Here is a 27,711-nt window from a genome sequence, read left to right on the forward strand (position 1 = left end):
GAGAATTTCCGTTCAGCACAACACACAAAAGGAATAATGGACTGACGCTCAGGGATCTATTTCCTGGTAGAAGGGTAGATGGTGAAAGAGCTGAATTCACTTTGTGATTAATAGTAGGGTTGATGAGTTGATATTTCACTGGTCTCTTCCAGCATTTTCACTCTCCATACTACAGGAGGATAAAAGAAGAGCTGAGGCATAGAATGACCACAGAGACAGTTTACTGCTGATGTCACCTCATAGGAAAAAGAAACTTAAAAAATGAGTGAGAATCAAATACAAAAATAAAATCAACTGATTTTAAAGGCAAAATACCAAGGGCCATTCCCTGAATAAGAAGAATCATTAGCCTACAGAAAGGATCCTTTCTGGTTATATTATGGACTGCTAAGGGGAAGGAGATTTTGTGCCATCCATGACCATGCTGTTTCAGTTAGGGAAGTCCACCCAAGCTGCCTCCGGCCTGAGCATGGAGCCGGAAGCGGGGCTTCATACGGGGCTCTATCTTAACATGAGATCAGACCTGAGCCGAAACCAAGAGTCAGATGCTTAACTGACTACGTTACCCAGGCGCCCCTGCATTTGTCTGTTCAATATCCCTGACAACAGAGCAACTCTTCGTTCCATGAGTACCTTCATTTGAACTAAGCTTAACCACAATTTTGTGAATATCTCAAAAACATGCTAACGAAAAATTATGGCATCATATGCAGGTCACCCTACATATTACCACTTGTCAAACAATAGGACATAGAAAGCCAAATTAATGGAGAAAAATGGTCACATTTTCTAATTACCTGTGAAAATCTTGGGGCAGATTGACTAAAAATAAGTTAACAACCATATGGTCATCTTACCTATTAATTTTGCAAAAATTGTAAAATCAGGATGCCATCTAAAGCTGTCCAGCTTGTATATGAATTACAACTGGAGCTAAATTGTGGGTAGTAGTGTAAAATGATAAAAGCCACTTGATGAGAGGCACAAAAGTGTTCATTCTCTTTCACCCATTAATCCTATTTCTAGAAACTTATTCTAAATGTGTATATACTTGTTTAGTGTATCTTATTTATTTTAGTAAAAAATAGCAGTGATCTAATTAGTTCCCATGCATGGAACAGTTAAGTAAAATTTCATATATTAATCCAATGTGTGGTATTTGGTGATTAAAAAAGGAAATCACTGAGGGTATATAAGTCTGAAGGAAAATTGAAGAATAAAAGGATGCAAAAGTGTAACTATTCTATGCTAAAATGTATCCAGATGGATGAGACAAGAGCTGAATGAAATGAAAAAATAAAAACTGGATTTGTTTTGAATGGGTACTGTATAAACGTCTATATCATTAATATATGTTAATATTACATGTATCCTATGCATATATTAACTTACGTACTAAAATAATTTCATATATTACAGTATTGTTACTTTTCTAATATTATTTCTACAATTAAAAATATAATTTTAATGTTTGAGGCACACAAATTATCGACCAAGCCCAGGAAATTTTATTAGATGGTGATGTCCCACTTTTTGTTAAGTGTGTCATGTCATCTTTAAGATGATATCTATCTCATCTTATGTAAAGATTCCAGGGCTCCTAACTATATTAAATCACATATTAAACATATTTTCTCATTTCTCCAAATTCAAGATTTTAATTCTCTTTAATGCCCTATTTTAATTGGAATGTTGCTAAATCCGTTGACAGTCTTACCAACCATTTTAACAGCCTTTTAATTTGTCGTCTAGAAAATTATAACTCTTCATTAACTTTGGGAGACACAGCATTGCAGTTGTGATATATCATTCCTCATTTTATTAACAATCTACTTAATGAAATTCAGGCTTCGAGCAGATGATGGTGATAATGTAAGCACTTGCCCTGAATTTTTTTTTCTTTAACAAAATTAAGAATTTACTGATAAGCATAATAGGAGAACAAACATCCAATTCCTCAGGAGTGCAAGAAGTAAAAACCTAAAGAAAGAGATTTTGAGTCCTCATATATATAATTAATATCCATATAATTTTTTCTGAAATGCTCAATGTCTTTACAATGCCATTTGCCACTCTAAGGTAATACTGAAAGCCTATGTCAGTCCCTCAGTATTTACAAACATAACCCACTTGGGTCAAAAATGGGGGATGACATAATCTGATAGAAGATCTTGGTGACATGTAAATGACAATCAGGACAGGGAATGGGTAGAGAAGAAAGGACACTCCCTTCAGGGTAAGTCTGGAGGTTCTTTACTCCAAATGGCATTCACTTATAATTGTATATTTAGTACATTTGTAGTTCTCCCTGAGCAGATCTCACAAACTATGGAATTAGTAATGTGAAATTAAATGTGACTAGACATATTCAAAGATCTAACAAGTAAACAGAAGAGCCAGGACTGAGTCCACACAGAAGCAGAGACAGAGTGATCTGAGATGGGTCTTAAAGATCCTTCATGCCTTCCTGGGCCTCATTTTAAGAGAAAACTGAGGCTTAAAGAGGATAAGTGACATGTCAAAGTGACAAAGTAAATTAGCTTCAGAGTCCAAGTTCAGGTCAAGACTTCAGGAGGACAGTGTTGTCCTCCTGCCAGGGTCCTGTCTGGCAGCGTATATGCTCACTGCCCAGCTGCAGAACCCTCCAAGAATGTCACGCTTTATCTTGTATCACCTTGGCAGTGTCACCCAAAACTAGAGATGGTTATGAAAGATAGCTTCTGAGAGAAAAAACATCTCACGCAAGATTTTTTTTTTTCTTTTGTTCAGGTTTATGTAGCAAACGTTGTAACACACTGAGATTAATTTTCACATAAGACCTATTTTTCCCATGGGAATCAGACATCATTTCATTTTTTGTTCCTTTCTCATATCATGACATTGCCCTCCCTAGGGATGATTTGTTGTATAGGTGGAAAACTGCCCACAGACACATTCAAAATGAGAGAGAAAAATCCAGCAAGTCTTGCCTTTGTCTCTTGACTCCATCCTTTCTGCTGTGGGCATTTGTGTGTTTTGGACTGAGATGCAGGAGTTCCTTTTGACATAGGTCTAAGCAATACTTTACAGCTAGGGTAAATGGAGACTAATAGTGTACCAGATTACTATATGGCCCACGGTATTTATTGTTCCTTATTCTAATGGTCATTTGATTAAAATATACCACAATCAGACCCAATCAAATCACTGAACTCTGTGCACAAACTCTTTAATTTAACACATATTTAGTATATATGATTTTTGTCTATGATCATGAACATAAATATATAAATATGTAAATTTCTTTATGTACTTACGAACTCACAAATACATAAATTTTAATGTGTTTAATATGTGATATGTTCTATGTGATTTATCAAGCATGCATATATATGTATATTTTTGTACTTTGTGTATGTATATAACTATATATATATGCATAGTCGATTGAAAAAATTAAAAGTATACTCATGTTACAATTCCAAACACTGTAGGATTTAGTAATTATGATGCTATTGCAAAAAATCTGAAGTTTCAGGGGTAGTCATTTGGCTTTATATACCTCTCTTTACTTGGGACTTAGAGAAATAAGATAGGATCCCTACATTCATAAAATTTAAAATTGGTTTAAAAAATATCAGTACAAGAATGAGGTTCAGTAAAAAATATCAGTACAAGAAATGATACATTATAGCATATGATACTGGGATATGATTTGTAAGGAGAATTGTATTTTGTCTTAAGAAGTATTTTTTTAAGATTGATTTGAGAGACAGCAAACCCACGTGTGTTCACGCGCACATGCATATATGTGCATAAGTGGGGGGGTGGGGCAGAAGGGCAGAAGGAAAAAGAGAGGGAATCCTTGAGCAGACTGCCTGCTGAGCATGGAGTCCACTGCACAGGGCTTAACCCCAGGACCCTGAGTCGAAAACAAGTCAGCTGCTTAACTGATGGAGACATCCAGGTGCTGCTTAAGAAGATTTTTGATTTTTGATGCATATCCTAAACATTTACATTTATACTAAAGTCCAGCTTATTTGTTATTTTTTTCTCTCTACATTAGCATCCTTTAAAATACTCACGGATTTATACTGAGGAAGTTAGTGACATGCACAAGGATTTACATAGAATGATGATCACTGAAGCCTTAGAGTAACAAAAAATATGTAAAAACTTAAGTTCTACTGGAATAAAAAGATTAAATAGAAGGGATAGCATGGATATAGCCACATGGCAATGACACACAGTTGTCAAAAAAATCTTATTCCAGAAGAACATTTCAAGAAAAAAAAAAATTCATGACACAACAAGTAAAAAGAACAATGTACTGAAAGTTCATGTAACTCCAATTTGAACAATGTACTGAAAGTTCATGTAACTCCAATTTTGAAAATACGTTACATATGTGCACAAGCAGCTAAAAAGACTAGAAAATAAACATATCAAAAGGATAACAACAGCAATTGCTACTGCAAGGTAAGATAATCAGTTGTTTTAATTTGCTTCTTTATAAATTTGTCATTCTCAAATTCTTTACAATGGATATGCATTATTTTTATAATCAGAAAAAAAATGCAATCCAAGTAATTTAAAAAAGACTCTCAAAGACTGACTCCCAAATTATCCAAAAGCCCACACAGCAGACTGAACCCTACTCTCCTTCTCAATGAAGCTTGGTTATGCCGCCACATTCAAACATCCAGGGTCCCCCAAGTGCTGAGCCAAACCAGGCACTAATAAACTTATTAATTTTCTAAAAATACACCAAAATGAAGACAGACTCTAGTACTGAGCATTGTATGTTAAATATTCTAATTATTAATAATGCAATTAATTAATTAAAAGGATACTTAATAAAATAAGAATAAATGGGGTTTAAACTAAGTGCCTCACTGTCTAAGGTTCATTCAGGTCCCAGCGTAACAATTATTTACATTTAGTATAAACTAATTTACTGTTATTATCATTTTTATTAACATCATCAATTTCTCTGATTCACTTTCACCCATTCAAGGGGAATCAACAACACTAATTTTCCAGCCTATAATCTGTATGTAACAACCAAGCCTGGTGTACATCTCTCACAGGAATTTAATTCTTTCTTTTTTTTCAGTTATTTAGGGTCCGGTCCTGATCAAATGAAATTCAGAATGTTATTTATTTCTTCCCTAAAACACAAAACCTCCTACTCAGGGGTCACTGCAACTGCATCAAATGAAAGGCTAATTAATGTGTTTATTAAGTTTACTCTGAAATAAACACACATATGCAAGAGTGAAAATGCTTCTTTTTCTTTTTCTTTTTCTAAGCAAGTGCCAGGTGATAGCATCTAGATACACAAACACTGCATACTCTAAGGAGGACTTTCTACAAATATTTTTAAAGGCTCCTTTTGGCTCTGAATAAAGTAATATACTGGGACTGCCACAGGAGCATGAGTCGGGCTGTGAGAAGCCATAATCCGAATATGCTAAGAAAATGTAAGCAAAAAATTGCAAATAAAACTGCTTATATTCATGTAACTTGTTTGGCGACAGCCGTATAGCATAAGGAAAGCTGCTATAACTCATAACAGCATCTTGCAATAAAACAGCTCTATGCATCCCTCTCAAACTGTTCAGTGCTCAGAACTCATCAGATGGCTGAGTAAGCATTACACTTTGGGACAGTAAATCTGTTTCCAATATGGTGTACATTCACAGATAGGCGCTTTAGTATTCATCCTAAGACACTTCCAGCTAAGTACTCATAAAGAAAGGGTAATCATATATTTAAATATCGGGATGCTATTTTCTCTGTCTATTTTAGTAATCTAGTTCACACTAGAACAAACCTAAATGGATCTTAGGAAACCTTTAGCACACTCAGCCCTCACTCATAGCACAGAATCTGTACCGGGAGTGGTCTCTGGGAAACCTCTCTTCTGCTCCCATAATACTCAGTGCTTCTGTTTGCCATGGTAGTTTCTGTGTGGTACTAGCGTGATATGGCTCTCTTCATGGCCTCACATTAGCCTGTGGGTTTCCTTATAGCAGGGACTGTACCTTTTCCATGTCTCTATTTCTAGCTCCTAAACAATACCAGGGATAAAGCTGGCCTCAGGTAAGTGTTTGATGGTTGACTGAGTGATCTTCCATGGTTTAAAGTCACGAGTCTGGGTTTGACGTCCTGACTCCTTTCCACAGTCCTAAGGTTTGCATGGGGCAGAGAACAAAGCAAACAGCATCTGAGGCTTTCAAGCTGTTTACAGATGTTCATTTTTCTGAGGGATACATCCTGGTTTGAGCTTTGGAAGAGAATGCATTTATTCCGCTATCAGAGAGAGGGAGAATGGCGGTCTTTGTTTTTCCTGTTTTCCTGTGTGGCAACCTCATTCATACCAAGCTCACCTGCCTCAGGTAAGGGACACAACATAGGAGGCTTATTAGGGGATACAGGAACATTCTCTTAGAAAAGTTATTTTTAAATGTAAACCTCCCCCTATACAGACAAAGATTCAAGTCCCTACAAAATTAGATCATTTAGAACTCTAAACAGTTCTAAAGGTAAAAGTATTCAGTGGTTAGGTTGGTCTGAGATGAGTGCGAACTGTTTAAGCAGGAGCGTCCCCACCCTCGCTGCCCCTGCTCTCACCTCCACAGTGGTTTCCTTCGGTTTTACTTTTGTGTGTCTGCCCCAACTCCCCACACCCCCACCCCCGATTAGAAACTGGAAACACGGTGATCTCAACTTGAAGCCTCCATGGCAGATTTCTCTCTTAGAAACGGGGTAATATAGGCAGAGCCTGATGGCATATTGGTAAGTGGGACTTTGTGAGATCTGAACCACAAGAAATGCTGCCACACCACCAAGTGGTAACTGGAATTCAGAGGGGAAGACATTGGCCCCAGGTGGACAGAGAATGGCTCTGCTGGGCTGCGAGGCGTGAGGGGACACAGCTTCCTCTGGTACCTGAGAGATCTCATGGTTTGGGGGGGTCCTGGGCTCAGTATCTTGGGCTGGGCCATACTCAGGAGGTCTCTGTTAATACACGAATGTGTCTGAGCACATGGGATTTTGAAATAGAGTTGTGGAGTTTATGAAGAAATCTGTCATAGGCACTGCACCCCCCTCAACAATTTGGTGATATCAAATACTGCTTAAGGGGTATTTCATCATTAATAAACTTCATCCCACATGTAAAACTTTGGAGTGGGTCCTAGGACACTGACTCTAGAGAGGAATATACTCTGCCCCAGGGAGTTTTGTCTAAGACCTGCCCAGCATCACGTGGCTCGCCATGGTCCAGCAGAGGCTCGAAGCTATTTCTCCCTACTTCAAATTCTGTGTCCTGAATTGCTGGAAAACCTGAGTTGCTGGAGATCGGCACAAGGGCACATGTGAAGCAGAAGGTAGGAGGTGGCTTTCTCAGCTGGCTGGAGCTCTGACTTGCTCTGATTCACCCCATCTATTCACGCAGGAAACAGCAGGAGAGAAACACAGGGATGAAGAACTTGAGGTAAAGATGGGTGAGGACACATCAAGGAGCTGGAGGCTACAGCAGTCAGATAATAGTCCAGCCCATCACTTAACAGGGGTGAGGAGGTGAGAACTATCTTCTCTGGGTTCAGAGAAAGGAGAGGAAATAGTACACACACACACACACACACACACACATGAGAACAGCTAAAGACCACGGTTTTGATGTTTAAATGATTCGCGCACGAATACTGGAGAGGCAAAGGATAGTTTCCCCACCCATGTCTCCTGCTTCACTTTTGTTAAATATAAATAGATTCCTTAGTCAATGTAAACTCAACCCCATGAATTTATGGGAGAGAACAAGGAACCCGACCAGCAGGTGGTTTAGCTGGATGAATTCTGAACTAGAATCCCAGCTCTAAACTTGGAAGCTTACGTGACCTTGGCCACCTCCCAAGCTCTCTAGGCCTCAGTTTCCTTATCTGTCAAGTGAGTGGTGTGAAATAGAACAGCCCTGAGAGTCTGTCTGGCTCAGATATTATATGTTCACAGCATTTTTGAGAGAGTTACCGTACCCTCATCATCTATGGTTTCCAGAGAAATAGCATCTGTCACATCAATGACACAGCATTTGTATCTCTCCCTTTATTTTTCTTCTGCTAAGGTGTTTTAATCCTGACAGTATAATAGAATAAATCACAGCCATCAGAGATGGGAGTGACACTGGCCACACACATTCGAGATAAACAGTCAAAAATCACTCACCCATGCCTTCCCCTTTGCCCACAGCCTCTGCTGTCTGACAACACTAAGGTTGAACTACGATTTCCATCTGGCTGCTCAGATCTGTGCACCAAAATAACCCTCTGCATTGTCTTAATAGCTCTAATGATACTCTGCTCTTCAGCAGGCTGTCTGTTCAGACCATCTCAATATTTGGACTTGATTTCTTCCCTCCAGCAAGTATTAAGGAAAGTATTGTTGTTGTACAGTCAATCAGCTAACATTTCTTAGCACCAAAAAAACAGCAGCACTAAAGGCAGATTGCTTAGATTTGATTTTCTTTCCACCAGTTATGTACAAGTTGCCTGCCCTTGGGAAGGGTAACTAACCCCTGAAAACCTTGGTTCCCCTTAAGAATAATAATGATTTGGGGGCACCTGGGTGGCTCAGTGAGTTAAGTCTCTGCCTTCTGCTTAGGTCGTGATCCCAGGGTCCTAGGATCGAGCCCCACATCGGGCTCTCTGCTTGGTAGGGAGCCTGCTTCCCCCTCTCTCTGCCTGCCTCTCTGCCTACTTGTGATCTCTCTGTCAAATAAATAAATAAAATCTAAAGAATAAAAAAATAATGATGATTTTTATTTATGAACCTCATAGGTATGAGGCACACATACTAAGGTAGGAACCTCAGTAACTTTAGCTATTTACATTACTGTTACTACTCTTTTGTCTCTGCGTCAGACAAGAGAAGGAGATTATTAAAGTAATAAAGAATTGCAGAAATAGATGAAGGATACTAGATGAATAAATAAAAAAGCTTCAAAAAGACAGAGTTCTCAGAATGCTTCACTTGGGGGCTAAAGAAGTCCCATAAATGAACGATTTTTCAAGATGAACTCCTATCCACTTCTTTGCTTTGTTTCCTCAACACATAGTTTAGATGGCATTCCTGCACCGATCTGTGAAAGCTCTCTGTGAACGAGAAGCTATGATATTCCACAGAATTGAGGATGGGTATGTTTGTGTATGACAGAGGGTTTTTTGACCTTTAAAAAAAAAAAAAAGGTTCTTTTCTCTTAAGAAAAAAAGGACTGTGACATACCTAAATTAAATCACCTTTAAAAAGCCAAGGAATCACTGCCCACTAAGGATGACTGGGAAACAAGAAGGCAATGTTTACTGTGCCTTCCAAAAAGAAGTTGCAAGGCGTAGAAGCAAGTGGAAGATACATGGTTTAAGATAAAGCAAAAAAAAAAAAAAAAAAAAAAAAGATTGGACCCATTGTTCTGATCCAGAAAGCAAGACTTAGGGATATGGGTCATGATCTGACTGAAATGTGCTTTCTTCGTGATCCACAAAACATCCACTGCTCACCTCTGTAACTCTTAGCAAATTCAGTACAAGGAGTGAACTTCTTGCCTTCGGTGTATAGATGAACTCAGAGATGTCACAAATCTCTGTCAGACACGCTTGAACCAGCTTCTAAGATCTGGGATGCTGTTTCCCCTTAAAGTAATCCTGGATGGCTTGTACCTGTTCTTCTTGCTTACATTCTACCTTTGGATTCGTTTCCCGCTGAGAAGTCAGCGACTTCTTTGTGCCATAATGATATTCTACTGCTCTTCAGCTGAAAATCCTCAAATGAGTTCCCACTGTCCTCTTACTTCTGATGATCACGATCTCGGTATTTCAGTTTTCCACTGTTAAAATGGGGGTGATACTGAGTTGATTCACGGAAGGTCACTGAGAAACACGTGGTACTTCAAAAGTATGCAATGGGAAGTATTATCATTAACCAACCAACCAAACAAACACTCTGTGAAAGAGGATTCCTTCTGTTCCTTTCATCCCTGCCCCAGCCCCTTTACAAAATGTGCTGAGCCCCTGCTCCAGCATGCTGAATCCTTCTAATTCTGTTAAAGACCGAAAGCAAGCAGCTTACAGTATTAAGCTGCTACATAATTAAACATTCTATGACAAATCATTCTCCTGAGATGTAAATTGATGTTGAACAAAAAGTAAGTTGTTCGCACAGATATTAATTCTACCTCTTATGGCTTTGAGATCCAGCCGTTTGAGTTTCCACAAAAGGGTTAATGAAAGACCTCCTGAAGGTCTCTGAAATCTGAGGCTGAAATTACAGCATGTGTTATTATTACTGTTTTTGTTAGTCACCCGGAACACAAGTAAGATGTGTGCTTAGAGGATATAAAAAAGAAACAAAATGCACATTGGCTTTCACTCAGGGTTTGGCTAAAAATACATTCTGACATGCAGCGCAGAGGCATGTCCTAGAAAGCTCGCATGGTACTGGGGGCGGCCAAGAGGCAGCTCTGGCTTTGTTTGGCAACAAAGATCACTTGATCATGCAGAGAGAGTAGGGGGTCTGGCAGAGTCAGCTTTGAGTAAAAAACTGTGCCTTCTAATGTTCCTTCCCAATCTACTGTGGCCAAATTGAAACAACACAGGGCAAACAGATGCCCTAAGCTAAGGTGGGGAGGGGGGTCAGGGAAGATGAGGGAGAGCTTTAAGACTAGATGCGATCTCTCCAAATTCTCAGGTATGATGGGAATCTCTGTTCAATAAATATTTATTAAATGTCTCTGTGAATGGCACTATAGCTGGTACTAAGAGGGATGGAAAGATGAATGAGGCACTGTCTTCATCCTCAAGGAACTTACAGGGTATATTTACAGCTTGCTATTCTGCACGGAGGTCTGACGTGATGGCTTTCCAAGGGGAAAAAGCACTATCAGATTTCCCAGGCATGTAGTGAGAAATCACACATGTACTAAAAGCAGCAACAACAAAGACAACGAACCAGGAATTCTCTATATATTTTTGCAACTTTCATATAAATCTAAAACTATTCTAAAATTAAAAGTTTACTGTTTTACTTAAAAACCAACAGACCAAACAAATCATAATTTTTTATGTCAAAAAAAAATAAAAAACAAACCACTAACATTCTAAAATTTAGTAAATACCAAGCCATCTCTGTAATACAAGTTCAGTACCTTCTTTTTAAATCAATCAATTCCCAACTAAGAAGTTCTACGCTGGCATCTTTGGGAGCTATGTCTCCCAGATAGACAGTCTTCTTTTGGCCTACACAGTGTATCTCAAAATGATTTAGCTGCCAAAGGTCTTGACCCACCTTGCCCTAAAAGCAGAGGCTGAGAAGAATTTTTGTGAATAAGTGCTTTATTTGGGAAGTGATTCAGAGGAGCAGGAGTGAGGGACAAGGTGAAAAACAAGACAGGAGAAGAGCCAATATAAGGATGAGTGATAGAGTTGGCCACTGGGCACCTAGCGATGATGGGGCTGGGGCCTTCCAAGGAGCCTTAGGCTATGTTTCTATGTTTCTCAGGATGAAGGAAAGGAGAATTTGTCATCAGCTTCCTATGCACTGGCTTCTAAACCCACTGGTCAAGGTGGTCCCACACGTGCTAATTCTGGGATGGCACACACTTGATTGTCCTCATCCTTAAGGGCATTTAGCACCTTATCATCAGAAAATTCCAGGTCAGGAAAACAGGCCGGCATGTTGTGCAGAGCTTACTTAAAGACCTCCAAGAGTACTTTACAGCAACATATAAAACCTGAGGATTTTATGGGCAAAAAAAAATCCTGATTTCTCATTTTCTTGATAAGTTGTGAGATCTAGAACACTAGCCTTGAATTCCCCAAGGGCACCAAACTGCCAGAGCTGACAGGCACCGCCTGGACCTACATAATCCAAATCGGGACAGTCTCTGTGCCCGACACATAGCTGAAAACCCAGCTTGTTTCATTCCTTGATCTTACCCGCCTTCTCCTGTGGATGTTGGACTTTTCGCCCTGACTTGAACTATTCCTAGACTTCAGAAATATTCACAGTGAAAAGCAAGCAGGGACTTACTATTAACACCATCTTTCCTCCCTGGCTTCATCTTCCAAAATAAACATAATTTGATTGTGTCTCTTCCAAGAGTAGGCTTCAATTCATCATTACTGCTTTGATGTTGAAGATGTTAGATCAATGGATATAATTAATTGATTATGTGCTATATTCTAAGCCAGATGCTCACATTAAATTCTCACATTTAATGTTTAGCAGAATGTAAGATAAGAAGTAGGAGTGCTAAAAGAATCAGTCCACTTGCTTCCTCGGACTCAGAACAAAGAGGTGGATCCTGACAACCAGGGACTTGGAACACCAAATATGCAGGAAAATGGCTGCTCATTATTGGTTTGGAAATACTATATAATGAGCTCCCAGTAACATGGCATTTATTAAGCAAAACCCTCTAGGGATTAGGAAGCTCTATTAAAGCTAGAATTATGGGCTTCTGAGTGGAAAGGGAGATTCCAAGTCACTATCCCAAGCATGAGGCCCTGTATGTCTGAAATGCTATCAGTTACCAAAGAAGTGGTTATGTTTTACAGAGTTCATCCAGTTATACTCAATCCTTTGAGATGTTTATATAAAAATATGGATGCCTTAGTCCAACCTTCCAATGATTCAGATTTAATTAGTCATGGGCAGGGTTTGGGCATGGGAACTTTTCAAAACTTCCAAGAAGAGTCAAAGGAGTTGCCACTCATCCAGAGACAGAAATGGCATGGGGTTACAGCCACCTTCGCTGTCCCCTCACTGCTCAGCGAAGACAACTCAGTGTTTTGCCTTAGCCTCCCCGCTGTTCAGTCTCTGAGTTTGTGAAGCAGAAAGTGTGAAGTGGGTCATCTCCAGGCAGGGCTTTTGCGACACATACAAATGGGGGTCAGAGTGTGAGCATTCACTGAATTGTCATTGTGAACTAAGAAGAATTTGAACCCACAGCTGTCAGATGAACAGAGGTCTTTAAGTGATAACGTCACCTGAGTTGGCAGTCATTTTGAGAGGAGTTTGTTTGGGCTATGGATATTTGCCTTGCAGTTGGATTGGATTTTTTTTTTTTTTTAAACATTAGGACATTAAACATTAAACACTGAGACCCTTCTCTCAATGTTCCAGCAAACAGATTGATAGCAACATATTTAATCCACTGGAATTACTCTCTAAATAATTTCCATGTTTTGGTTCAAAGCGCTACAGATAAATTCAGTGCTTTAATTCCCACACGTGAAGCAGACTTCACCTGCACAAGGACGAACCGAGAAGCATGTATTAGACGGCCAAGGTGGCAGGAGACGTGGGGGGATTTAAAAGGAAGTGCTGCAAACTATTTTTAAAATAAAATGCATCCCACTGGGATAGCAACTGCCCAATGCCTACTATTCATAAATCAGGGTGAACAAAGAGAAGCTTCATATTTTGTGGCTATGGCCAAAGAAAAAGACCTGAAAAGGAAGGAGAATAACAGATTCAACCGCGAATAAAACGGAGCCCATCTGATTTTCTGTTTCTTTTCATTGTTGTTGTTTTTGAATCCCCAAAAAGATCTTTCTATCTTTGAGAAAATGCATTAAAGATAATGCTCATAGTAACTTTGGGAAAATATTCCAAATATTATAAAAGACTGTTGGACATTATTAAATAAGTCTGTGTTGCGCTTATTTTTAATATCTTTGCGCACACTCCGTATTTGTTCTGATCGCTCCCAGCAGAGATTTATTGCTAAAGTAGATCTGACTTGAGGTTGAGTGGAAAGGAAAGCAGTCAGTGCAGGAGGAATATTGAGTAACTTGGTGCAAGGGAGTTTGGCTGCAGCAGGGAGAGAGGGCTTGGGAGATATGCATACCAATTAAGGTGCTCAAGAAATGAACATGAATTCATTTTGGGTACACACCGGCCCCCTCCTCTTCATATGTCCGGAGGGTTGCTTCTGGAATTGCCAGAGCCGAAAATTAAATTATAAACCTAAAACATGACACTGAAAATGTAATGTCTCCTTTGATAATATCAGTGTGATGATTCATCAGTGGGTGGGGTGGCACCCCTCCTGGACCCACACCGTAAGGCATGGTGAGCCCGACATTGGCAATTACTCCATCTCTCACAGCTGTTTCTCTAAAGCTCCCGGTCGGAATTATATCCTGTCACAGATCACATTGCACCAAAGGCCTCCTACACATATGACACAGTAGGTCCCTACAGAGGCACGACGGCAATCTGTGGTACCAGCACAGAAGAGCTGAGAGTGATCACCGGTACTCACAAAAAGCAAATGTTAGTGCAATATATGAATGTCAGGGTGTGTGAGGGAGAACTCCTGCAAGTTGGCATTTCACAATGTGGGATCTGATACTGTCATGCTGGACAGACACACAGCCCACGTGTTCTAAGCTCTAAGCTCCTTTTCTGAGGTGTGCTTTAAATTCTTCTTCTTGGAACAGGAAAAAGCCGCTAATAAGAATAAATTCTCTTGAAGTTGCAACCATGAGTCACAGCACAAAACTGCGGAGCATTTTGTTTATCTTCCTTTTCGCGGGAGTCGGGAGTCGAAGCCACATGCCCTGTATGCTGAGTCATTCACTCAGACCTAGGCTAAGAGTAACAGTAACAGCTCATGAAGGGCCACCTGAGTTCAGAAGGCAGAGGTTTCACCAAAGAGGTGGTTCATACATGAAGCCCTGTGGGAAGATGGGATTTGGAATAGGCAGATAAGTATTCTACAAAGAAGAAATGGGCAGAGGAAGGTACGACTTCTTTCGGCTATTGCTATGGCCTTCAGGGGCTGGGCAGAGAAAGTCAGTGACTGAGGAGAGAACCGGAGAAGACAAAAGGCAAGAGATGTGGCCTGTGGCAAACTGGAATGTGAATGGACTGGCTACAGGCACTCGATTCAACATTTCTAAAGCAATCTGTAAGCCGGACTAAACATATCTAGGGGCTACGCATGCCTGTGTGCATTAACTTTGTGACCTCTGATTTAAGGGATAAAAAGGAGGCCACCTCTGAGTAGGGGAGTGGGAAATAAAATCAGAGCTATATGATTTATTTATGCCTGGAATATGCAGTCAAATTGGGACTGAGTATAGTGTGCAAAGGAAGTTTTTTTTTTTTTTTTTCCCCACTCTCTTTTCAGGATCTTCTTCTTTTTCCTGTCCACTGATTACCTGTGTTCCCATGTGAGCTTCTTATTTCTTTTCCTTGTACATTTTTCCTGGATGATCACACTGAGTCCCGTGAAATTATTAGCTGTCAACTCCTAAATCTCTATCCAGCTCAAATCTCTCAGGAGAATTTCAAAGCCTGTACATTCTGCTGCCTATTAGATATCTACATGTGCATGGCCTAAGGGCACCTCCAACTCAAAAGGTCCACACTTGCTGTCCTATCTTTACCCACAAACCAGCTCGTCCTCTATTTCAAACCCCGGTGATGAGCACTAACATTGAGACAGTTGCCACACCAGAAACTTTAGTCCTTGAATCTTCATGCTTCTCCCATCAGTTGCCAGAAAGTATTAACCCCACATTCTAAACATCCTCAGCTTTGCTAGTCAAGTTACCAATAGGCAGGAATATGATACACACTCACTTACACACACAAAATTAATCCCCCCCCCACATACATGCTGAGTCTCTGATTTACTAAGCCAATGACAGAGAATGAACAAGGTACTGTGGTCACACAGAAAAGAGATAGATAAAACATAATCTTTTACCTGTATTTTTCTTGCCATGGATCCATAGGAGGTGCTCTATTGTTGAATGCTACTCTTTACATAGACAGGAACCTAATAAGGTTGAGGGGAAAAAAATCTAAACTCTTGTAACAATGCTATATTTTTATACTCAGGCATATGTTACCACTCCAGGAGAACTTGAACTAACAATCTATGCACTTCCATTTAAAGGCTTAATTACAAGCATTGACCTTTCTTGGCTCTTTAAATACTCAGCATCAGAAAGGTAAAATTCTTAATGCCTAAGAGTCCCAGAACAATATATATGCCTCCACTTGTACAGAATCTTAAAAAGTCAACAATCTTAGTGGCTTAACAACATTTTCAAATCCATCATTCCAAGTCCGACTACTAAGCTTTCTTGCCTCCATGAAACACACTTTCCTAACCTACCTCACTGAGCATCTTGTCTCCCTGCAATATGTTCCATAAACTGAAGCCAGCATTATCTCCTCAAAAAGCATCATGACCCACTTTCATCCTACCATTCTAGCTCATTTGTCCCCACTCGACATTCAGCTAACTTGAACTTCTTTTAGATTCTTAGAACAACCAAGATTTGTCATCTCTGGACCTCTGCACATTCTATATCTTTTGCCTGAAAACTTTCTGGCAATCTGATCATCCAACTCCTCATCCTTCAAGTGTATGAAAGGATGTCATGATTTCTGACATTCCTGATGCACAATACTCGGTTAGATGCCTCTCCAGAATCACATGGTATTTTGCCTTTTTGGTGTTTATCAGACATACCGAGTTACATGCCTGTTAAATCTTTTCTTTTTAGGATACCAAGTTTGTGTGGTTATAGACTGTGTTTGCCTTATTCATTGCTATACACCATAACTTAATATAGTTGTCTCATGGGTACCCCAAAATACATTTGGATTAATTTGAATGAAGGGGCAAAAATAGGGCATTGTTTTAGAAATTCAAGATTATCTATGATACAAAAAAAGGGGGGGCAGGGGAAGGACTAAGGGAAGGAGGGAATTTAAATGGTGAAGCAGTTGTTCAGTCTTGAAATGTTGGAAGCTTCCTATGAAATAAGAAACTTGGACAAAAGATAAATTAAGAAAGAATAACCATCATAACTTGATGAACATCAATATAAAGAAAAAAGAGTCTTCTTGGAAGACCAAAAATATGAGTTGTGAGTTGTGATACCAATTTCCAAAAGCTAGGAAATAAAAATGGAAACAGATTTTGAGGAAAAGACAATTAAGTTTTCTATTGGACTACTTAAGAAGACATACTCCAGGAGCAATTAGAAAAGTAGAAATGGAGCTTGGAAATACCATTTATGTTAGACTTGAGTATCAGCAGGGTTAGGATCATCTTGTATGAGGCCAGTCAGTATTCCTCACCCACTTCTGACACTAGAGCCTTTCTTCCAATACAGAATTCTTTCTATCCAGTTTAGAAGGCACTCACCATAAGTCATCTCCAAGCACAAAGCAGGCCTAAGTCAAAGACATGGCCAAGAAAAGTCAGAGTGACAAAGTCATCAGCATGTGCCCCCTCTGAGGCCTATCTGGATCTGACCCTTTTCAACAATGTTACAGAGGGCACAGACTGTGAGAGAAGGATTATCAACAGAGATCTTCAAACAGATCTCCCCAAAGAACAGAGCTAAGTCAGAAAATGAGAAATAAGAGACGGTACATGTAGGTCCAGATGTACTGTTAGATCCTTCAGTGTTATAAGATAAGACATCACATATTTTGCATAAGCTCATTTCAGTCAGAATATTTTCTTACTTTCACTTGTAACTGAAAACGTCTTGAAAAGTAGAAACAGTGAATGTGGAAGTTATAGGAACTGGACTGTTATAAAGTAAGTGCCACAGAAAAGAAAGAAAGAGGGGCTAAGGGCAAAACTGGTGAAGAATCTGAGAAAAACAGCAAAAAAAAAAGAAAAAAAGAAAGAAAGAAAGAAAAAGAAAAGAAAGAAAGAAATTCAGATAAAGTTAGATTCAGAGTAGAATGCAGAATTGACAATGGATTTAATACCAGAAGGGCAGTGAATACAACAAAGAAAATCCAAAGAAGACTGAATCACTAACTGGCAAGGACTCCAAGTTATTACCTATAGAGTGATGAGAATGGATTAATTTTTTCCAGAGTTTATAAGGATAAAACCTTTCCTTAATCAAACTCAGCCTTAAAACTCACATTTATTTTTATGCATAAAGTGCACATCTTTAAAACAAGTCTGTATGCAATGACACTATTAGAGCATTTTTTTTCTGATCTTTTTTCTTTTTTACTTGTAAAGTTGTTTGACTAGCAACTCTCTTACAGTTGCCATCGGCTGACAGTTGTTAGATGGTATCTTTCTTTTTTTCTAAAAATAGGGAAATAATATGTGAGTTATGTTCATCTTTGGTAGCAAAAGGTATGGTGCACAGGGAGTCAAACATACTTTATCAACAACTGGAAGAAAAATTCTGGATTTGAAGATGTCAGTATTTTTGCGAGTCATAAGAAACCAATCCAAGGAAAAAATATTCTCTTGCATACAATGTTAGGAGAGGTGGAGAGCCAATGTTGACCACTTATGCTGACAACAAACTTAAAACGACAATGATGAAAACCACTAGCATTTTTTAACACTTATTAAAGGAAAGATAGCATCCATACCATGATAAATGCATAATCATAGAAACAACTATAACTATAATGTGGGAACTTTTGCAGAGAGACAACATGAGATTCAGAGGGTCTATGTTCTAGAATTTGATCAAGCTCACACCCATGCAACACATCAGTACTGGGGTACAGACTGTTGACCTTTGGGTCTGCATTCTTTTTTTAAAATTTTTTTTATTTTTTAAGATTATTTATTTATTTATTTATTTGACAGGCAGAGGCAGATCACAGGTGGGCAGAGAGGCAGGCAGAGAGAGAGGGGGAAGCAGACTCCCTGCTGAGCAGAAAGCCCAATGCAGGGCTCGATCCCAGGACCCTGGGATCATGACCTGAGCCGAAGGCAGAGGATTAACCCACTGAGCCACCCAGGCATTCCTGGGTCTGCATTCTTAACTGCTTTCCTATATGCCTCTCAAATGAAGCAAGAAGGATTCAAGTTAGCCAGCAAGGAGACAATGGATATTATACTGAAAGACTGTAAGATCTCTTTTTCTTAAAATAATAATAATGATTATAATAATAGTAATAGGAATGGAATAATAATACATCAACAACACAACCAAAGAATTAGAAGCAGCGGGTTACTCTCAGTTGAGTTATGAAAAGAAGTCCTGCCTAGAGGTGAGAGAATAAATTAAAAGTAATCTCCTCAAGGTACTTTTTAGCCTTCCAAATACTGACCTGACAAACTTCTGAATGTGACTAAAACAAAAGATGTTCTTTGTAGGTAAATGGCTGTGGTTTTCAAAATAGAATCCTTCCAAGTGTTGCTTTGGGTACAGTGGAAAAATAAGTTTTTTAAGACTCTGGTATAGGTGGAATGCTCACAGGTTTCTAGATTATTTCACCAATTCTTATATATATTGATTGAATGACTATAGTTAACACTTTAGCTTATAGTGGTTCGTGAGTTTCTAGCACAGGTTAAATTTATGCCAGGCCAGATTATACAGAGTAAAACATATTGCCTCAATTATTCTAAAGATGACAAGAGTGAAAACTGATTTATGAAATACCAAAATCAAACCTAGCCTAAAATGTGTATGTGTGTATGTCTTTATGTATTTTTTAAGTGCATCAAAGTGCTGGTGAAAGTTGTATCTGTGCTAGAACTGATTGAGGGAACTGACGCAAGCATATTTTCAAAAATCCAATCTTCCCCCAATTCTTTCCTCAACCTTGACCCAAAGAGACAGCCTGAGGTGCAGAGAAAGAATTCAATCTTGGCCCCCTCTCCAGAGACTTGCAGTTCTAACTAGAAAGAAGGGCTTTTTGAGGCATGAGAAGCCTGGCTGAACTCTCTGGCCCACTGGGCCTTGCCTGGCACAGAGGCCAGTCAGTTCTGCTTACCTGAGCAATATCATTTAGATAGTAACACCTTTCTTGGTTAGTGTTCCAGGTTGAGAGGTTGTGGGAAAAGGTGATGACTAGAGGGGAGGGCAAAGAATCGGTGCTGACAGCCTGGCACACGTTCTGACAGCAGGAGCTTTTTCCTACAGTGGTGGCTGTGGAGAGCTACTGTAGGTAGAAATGCCTGCAGGGAGTTTGAGACAGTTGTGGAAATGGAGGCGAACGGGTGGGCATAGGAATTGAGATCAGCAGTGCTGGTGGTAGTGCTCATGGGACATTCAAGTTAGCAAGTGCAGTTCCTACAGTAAGAAGTGTTTAAAGGAGTTGATGCCATAAAGGTTTATATACTGAACTTCAGAGCCTTTGACTTGGGCTTTAATGGCTTGTTTTTGTTTATTTATTTATTCGGGAGGGGATCAAACACTGTAGTTCAAGACACAACTCTCGCATTCAACTTCTTGGATTTAAAACTTGTCTTCACCAATTCCTGTATTTGTGGCCTTGGAATGATTTATTTAATCTCTCCGTGCCTCAGTTTCCTTATCCGGCAAAAAGGGGTAATAACAGAACCCACCTCACAACTCTGTTGTGAATGTTCCCCTGGGTTAATGTAAGCAAAATGCTTAGACTGACATCTGACATATAGAAAGTGCTCAATGGATGTTAGCCATTATTCTTTTGTTGCTCTTGTTTAATACATCTGAAAATGGTGTACTAATCCTGGTGAAACACAGAACGTAGACCAGAGTCGCAGGCACATTATAATACAAATGCAGAGTTCAAGTCTAACTTGAGGCTCGCAAGCCATGGGGGAATGTCCTGTGTATCACACTGCTCTATACCCTACTTCAGGGACCCAAAGAACAAGCTTATACAATCTGCCTGGGCATTTGCCTGACCTTCATTATTCGAAGTGGCATCTATTTCACACATTAGACTGAGGCTGGGTCTGACCGGGGATTAGACTACTGGTCACTTTTGTCAGGTGCATTAACTCTCAGACCACTAGGATGCTATTCAGTGCAGCATTAGTCATTTACTAATTACTAATTACTCCAATGGCCACAGACCTAGGGTCAGCAATTTTCTCCCTTCACACCAGGCCAGACAGGTAATTTGCATTGTCTCTTCTTAGGAGCAGAGGCTGATTCTGTGTTGAAAGCAGGCAAAGAAGGTATAATTTGATGGGAACTTCCATAAGCTTCCCATGGGAACACCCAGCCTCTCTTTCCTGCTGGGATCTGGCAGGTTCTCACATTTGATACTTGCAGATACTTGCAGGGGAACTGGACAGGGTCTGACCCTGGCCCCACATCACTTTTAGTAAGCTGGCAATTCGTTTCCACTCTGAGCATCTGGAGAGTCATCCAACTGTGTTTGCCAAACTTGCTTGAATGTGAGAAGCATGTTTGTTTTATGATCAGTGTCTTGGGTTTTAAATAAGAATACCACAGGAGATGATCCCACTATGATCCTTGCTAATGTACCTCTAGGCTAATAAGTTCTGAGATGATCCTGCTCTTTGATTTCATGAATAAGAAAATAAAATGGGAAATGCATGACATTTAAAAATTATTGTTATTCCTGAGAGTAAAATTTGTTTTAACCCTCTCTGTAGTGGCTAAGTTTCACATTGACTATGACGTTTGCCAGATTGTATCTCCTGCTCTTCCTCTCCTTAAATATGTGCTTATTTACTTCCTGAGTTCAATTTTAGAACCCATCAAAGTAGATCCACTCAGACTCTGACTACATTTTCATGCATAAATTCATAGATGTCTTCAGAAGGAACTGCACTTGCATATGCAAATACTTTCCAATGCCTTTTCATTTCTACTTTTGGCCTGCAGTTTTTAATTCATGCAAACACATTACACAAACAAATATGGGCTCAATAACAACACACGGCATGTGTGAATTGTTAATTGCAAAGCTATGGGTTTGATATGGCCAAGCAACTTCCATTATTATCAATGGAGAGAAACAAGATTAAACAGGAAGAAAAAGGTATATTTGAACATAAAATCCCAAGCATTCAGTTTTATTTTATGTAAATATTAATAAGGGAAAAGGTGACAGGACAATCCACAATTCAACAATAATCTGGGATCTACAGCTCAGTGCACAATGATCCAGAAACCAGGATGCACCTTTAATGAGACTTAGGAAGAAGGCTCAACATTTCAGCACAAAATCATAAGAAACAAAAATGTATGCAGCAACACTGTAAATAAAACCAAAAATCTAGTAGAAAATGAAAGGTTTTCAACCATGCTGAATGTGCATCACCTCAAAATATTTGAGCCTTGTATTAATGACACTCTAGGAAATAACAAGTGTCCTAATACTTTATATTTGAAATTTAAACACTCCCTTAATTAATTAAGCCCAATTCTCACTCATACACTTTGGGGTCAGGAGAGGAACGTAGTGAAGTAAAACAATTGTTGAAGTTACTCACAGATCAGAGACATTTGATACAGAACAATTTTCAAGCAACCCTCTCCCTGTTTGAAGTATGTTTTATTTACATGAAGATAACTCAGAACAGGAGAGTGTAGATTAAATAAAAATTGTATCCTGCAAGGGTCTACAACTGCAGTAGAAATAGAATTTTAACTGTTGATTTTTAAAAAATATTCTGTTAAGTATAATTTTTATTTTTTTAAATAATTAAAAAATTTTTAATTATTTTTTTAAATATTCTGCTGATTTTTAAAAAATACCCTGTTACGTATAAAATTCAGAGCTAGGCTAACTGGGAGCATACGAGAACATACAATGGACTACAGATGTGTGTGTGTGTGTGTGTGTGCGCGCGCGCGCACACAGAGAATACATATGCGTGGTGTTTTCCACCAGGAATGGAATTCCAAGCTGCTATCAACTGAATATTTGTGATTTCCTAACATCCCCCCCCCCAAATCTTATATAGAAACCTAATCTCCAGTGGTATTTGAAGGTGGGGCTTTGGGGAAGTGATGGAGTAATGGGTTTAATGTCTTTATAAAATATGATCAAGAGAGTGCCCCCCATCCTCTTCAGCTATGTGAGGACACAGAGAAAGACAGCTGTCAACGAACCAGAAAGTTAGCTCTCACCAGACACTAAATTTGCTAGTACATGTATCTTGGACTTCTCAGCCTTCAGAACTATATGAAATAAATTTCTATTGTTCATAAGCCACCAGTTTATGGTATTTTGTTATAGCAGCCAGAAAGAACTGAGACACAGCTAAAGTATCTCAAGAGGAATTGAATTAGTTGCAAATTCAGGAACAAGAGCATGAAACAAGAAATAAAGAATCAATGTTACAAACAAATGAGCCAATAACCTAGCAGGCAGGGCCTCGAATCTTGGCACTGGAAAAATGAACACTTCCCAGTTCATTCCCTGTATTTCTGTGCATTCTCTTATAAGTTTGTTAAGCTTTTCATGTAAATCACACATGGCTGGTACACAAAGCACAAGACAGGGACCTCGCGAGTCAACCTTGCCATACTGCCTCTCAGCACTGTTTTTGCTTTAGTCTACATGTCCATACATTTACAGCAAGCCTTGACAAGTGATAACAAACTTCTTCATGGATATTGGATATGAAGAGAATGCCAACTGTTAGTGCTTGAGAAAAATATCCTGCTCCCCAAAGAAATCAAAATACTGAAAGAAAAATAAGTTTTGGTGAAAGTAACAGGGAGAATGATATATGTGGAATTGGGTAATAACATACATCAGTTCACCTATGCTCTGAAACACAAAAAGACAAATGCATAAAACAAAATTAACACCACATCTGAAGAGGAGAGAAATTATATATTACACAGGATAGGGGAGGTTCAAATAGGTTTTAATCAATATACCATTTGTTCAAAGAGAATCTGACTGAGAAGCTTAATGTGTAAAATAGTAGAAGCTCTTGGAGGTTTGTATATGTGATTCAAGAAAAACAGTTCAAAAACCACAGATAATTTTGTGTTCCTCAGGACAGGGATATATAATGGTCTCAGGAATACCCCTTATGAGCGAAAGCTTTGCCTTATGTTACATTTATCAAAACCTACCATTGTGGGGCTCCAAAACAACCACCAAATTGTCAAGGAATTCAGCATTCAGGACAAAAGAGGCACTTCTGTCATTCCCACAAGATTCTGCTATAGGTCGATAAAAGGATTGTTGTCTTAAACTAAACTCTAAAGGGCAGACGATGCTAGCAAGCTTTGCTTTCAGTTTTTACCAACTCAGTGATCGACGCGCAACAGTGCAAGAATGTAAGGAAGCTCGGAGCAAGTCAGTGGGGTCAGCTCTACCTACCTTGTCTTGGAAACTCATCTGATTCCCGGTGAACTAGGTCTGTGACTCGGTTTCCATAGTGCATCCTACTGTCGTGGTCATAGGCCTTCAGAGTCTCGCTGGAGCTGTAGGACTTTTGTGTGGGCACACGGCAGTCTTCACTGTCCAGGGAGGAACTTGTGTAGCGGCACTCTTTGCCACACCGTCCCCTGGTCAGAGAGCGGTGTCGCCTGTCCTTCACATCCATTATTCTGGGTCTGGCAGAAAGTCGACACTTTCAGAAAAGTGAGGCCTGAGTTTTGGCACTTGTCACTTTGCCACCTAAAAACATCAAAGAAAAAGAACAAGACTGTGATTATAAAAAATGCTGCCTTCAGTTCTGACTCATGCTCTGACTCAGATAAAAACATGAAAAGGAAATTTGGTCAGTAGTGCACAATCTCTTCTGCAAATGTTTAATGCATACTTAAACAATCAGCTTCAATAGAATAACTGGATACAGTAAATTAATTCTTTTGCTGGTTAATACATTTTGAGAAAAAAAGTATTAAAATAACTCATCTTTTGATTTTCTTATATGTATACAAATGACATAAGTCTGTCACTAATGCAAGATTTTACTATGAAGTGGTTCAAAGCAAAACTGATTTTACCCAACTTTAACTGCACTCTCTTTTTGCTATGGAGAGGTTGGGGTAAAGCAAATATCAAAATTAAATAAATAAAAATAAAAGAAAGGTGTACAGAGGCATATATATATATGCTACTAAAGCTTTGCAATGGTACCAAGTCACATCTGGCTAATATAAAATTGCCTAGCTGGGTCTGGAGAATAGTAACATAAGCCACTCCTGACATGCAAACAATCTTCCTCTGATTGATTATCTACTTATTTGAGATATTTAAGATTTTATTTATTTATTTATTTATATTGAGAAAACTCCTAATCAGTTTTCTTTCCTTTGTGAATCTGTGTCTTGAAATTACAGGTGGCTCCTTCCCTGGTCACCTACCAACAGGAGATCCTGCTCACAAGAGGTCTAACAGGAACAACCACCTGATGATCAACCTGAGCCTGCTGGGCTTCACTGTTGGGCTATCCACTGCTGAAAAGAAAAATGGGGAAGAGTACTGAATGCAATGGGTAAACTGATGGGAGACAACCTCTTTAATACATAAACTGGCAACCAGAGAGCCCCTCAGTCTGTCACTTGACACCCTGAGTCTGAAAGTATGTCCCAAACTCAGAAAACACTAGCCTTCTGCCTAGCAAATACAACAAAATCACTTAGATGCCTCCAAGTTTCAAATGATGGGCTCTTCCTGATTTCACTGGCCATGCAAAATAGCATGGATCATAGGGCCAGGGCCTACACAGAATGGACAAATACAAAATTTAATTAAAATGGAAAATACAACCCAGAGCCAATGTAATGATTTTTCTCCAGGCTACTAATGTTCACTGCCTCCTCAATATGTCAGAAAATATTTTGTGAGCAGATCTGTGGTTTTTAACTCCTCTGCTCTTCTTTGGCTATCTACCACATTATAATGGAATGCCTATTTAAACCAAAGAACTAGCCTGTATGCAAAGCAATGTGCGTGGCATGTGTCTCAAGATGGCAGAAGCCAAGTTATCTTCCCTTGTCTTCTTACACTAAGAGTCCCTTTTGGTTCTCATGAATCCTCCTGATTTATATTACTTGTATACTTTATCAAGTACTGCTCATAATCATGGACAATTTTGTTTGAAAATTGGCAATTATGGGGCGCCTGGGTGGCTCAGTGGGTTAAAGCCTCTGCTTTCGGCTCAGGTCATGATCCCAGGGTCCAGCAATCGAGCCCCACATCAGGCTCTCTGCTCTGCAGAGAGCCTGCTTCCTCCTCTCTCTTCCTGCCTGCCTCTCTTGCCTACTTGTAACCTCTGTCTGTCAAATAAATAAAATAAAATCTTTAAAAAAAAAAAAAAGAAAATTGGCAATTAAAAAGAGGGTACACCTATTGTGGACACCAAGCACAGTGGAATTGTACCATAATCATTCATAAAAGAGCTAATCTTTAGTTTCCTAGAACGTACAGTTCCTGACTCAGGAGGCTGAAAAGCATCTTTGTGAGTTATGAGTCAGGACCTCAGGACCTGCTTGGTGGACACAAATACTCAATGTTGACATGGAAGTTTCTGCTGCTGCACAGCTAATCTAAGTATCTTAACATTAATGCAATTTCTAGATGCCAAAAGTCATCTTCCCTAGTTTACAACATATGATCTTAACATTTTGGAATTCATATTACAGGTTGGTTAAGAGCATGACCACTGAAATCTTGACTGGATGCCAACCTTACCAGGGTTACTGACTAGCCAGAGCTTTTGTAAAATTAGTCCTGGACTTTCAAATTTAATTTCTCAACCAGTGAATATGGGACATAAAAGAATCTACTTCATAAAGTTTTTGTAAAAATTAAAACAGTTACTGTGGTAAAGCTCCTAATATGTTATCTAACATGTGGTAGGGACTCTATAAGAAATAGGTTTTTTTCCTCTAAAATAATTAAAAATTTTTTCTTAGCTAAGTAGTTACAGATGTGCATAAGACAGAGGGTGGCAATAATAATATAAATCCCTAGAATTCAAAATTCTAATTATAAATACCAATACTGAACTACATACAGATAAGGGAAGACCTTCCGCCCCTATTAAATGTATATAAGACTGTGGGCACCAACACTGAAGAGTCACAGTGTTTCTTTAGGAAGTTGGGTGTTTTGAGTGAATTTTATAATTTTCTCTCTCCTGCTTCACTGTAAGTTTTTACTTTGTTTTTAGTGTGCCTGATTTATGAAATCCTATCTCCTTTAATTTGTATCGTGCTTTAAAAAGTGGGCTGACTGTCTGTGTGTGGGTATGTGATTTTATTTCATATATTTTTAAAAAATCATGTTCTAAGTGGGGGCCTAAAGGCTTATTACCTATTCATAAAGTACAAGACCTATAGTGGATGGACATTTTGACATCTAATTTGGTTGTCCAGTGATTTTCATTTTTTACTAAATTACTCTTTTTTGTCTATTCCCTTGATAGTTAAATTTGTCAGCAATGTCATCTCTGGACAAATGATAGAAGTTTATATATAATGAGGTAAAAAAAAAAATGACAAATCTTGGTCAGAGAAAGCTACTTTTTTAAAAAACTGAGCAGAGTACCTTGATTGTTGGCCAAAAGACATTCTGCACTTCGACTGTTTGTTATTTAGAAATTAGTTTTCAAGAATAAAAAAGACAAAATAGGAGAATTTATATTACAATCTTGATCTCCAGCTTATCATGAAAATTCGGGTAGTCCAGAAATTTCTCCTTCCAGAAAGATGTAATAAACATCTATTCCTCCTACTAGGAACAACTAAAACCCCTGGATATTATATATGAAACAAATATGAAAAAAATATGAAAGGTGGAAAGAGAGAGCAGATCAACTACGGCCTTTAGGACCCACGCAACAATACTATGGCAAGTTCCTGAGATTTCTTTTTGCCCTATATATCTCAGAGTTGGAGCTAAAGACACTGGCAACCCAGAAATATCAATAGGTGCAGACAACAAAAGCTCTAACAAAAGTAGGCTTCCTCTAGCCAAAGGACTAACAAAGAA

The 27,711-nt window shown here is 39.0% G+C and overlaps 1 protein-coding gene across 1 annotated transcript in view; it reads right to left on the reverse strand.

Annotated features, from left to right (window-relative positions):
• The window catches only part of TENM2 (teneurin transmembrane protein 2), a 1,113,787-nt gene that overhangs the window by 893,619 nt on the left and 192,457 nt on the right, over positions 1-27,711 (reverse strand). The window contains exon 2 of the mRNA XM_080804500.1: positions 24,088-24,387. Within this exon, the coding sequence (XP_080660626.1) occupies positions 24,088-24,313 (226 nt within the window). The 5' untranslated portion in view covers positions 24,314-24,387. The remainder of the gene's footprint in view (positions 1-24,087; positions 24,388-27,711) is intronic.

The sequence above is a fragment of the Martes martes genome (genome assembly GCF_963455335.1).
Source record: "Martes martes genome assembly, chromosome: 5".
In the NCBI taxonomy this organism is placed as follows: Eukaryota; Metazoa; Chordata; class Mammalia; order Carnivora; family Mustelidae; genus Martes; species Martes martes.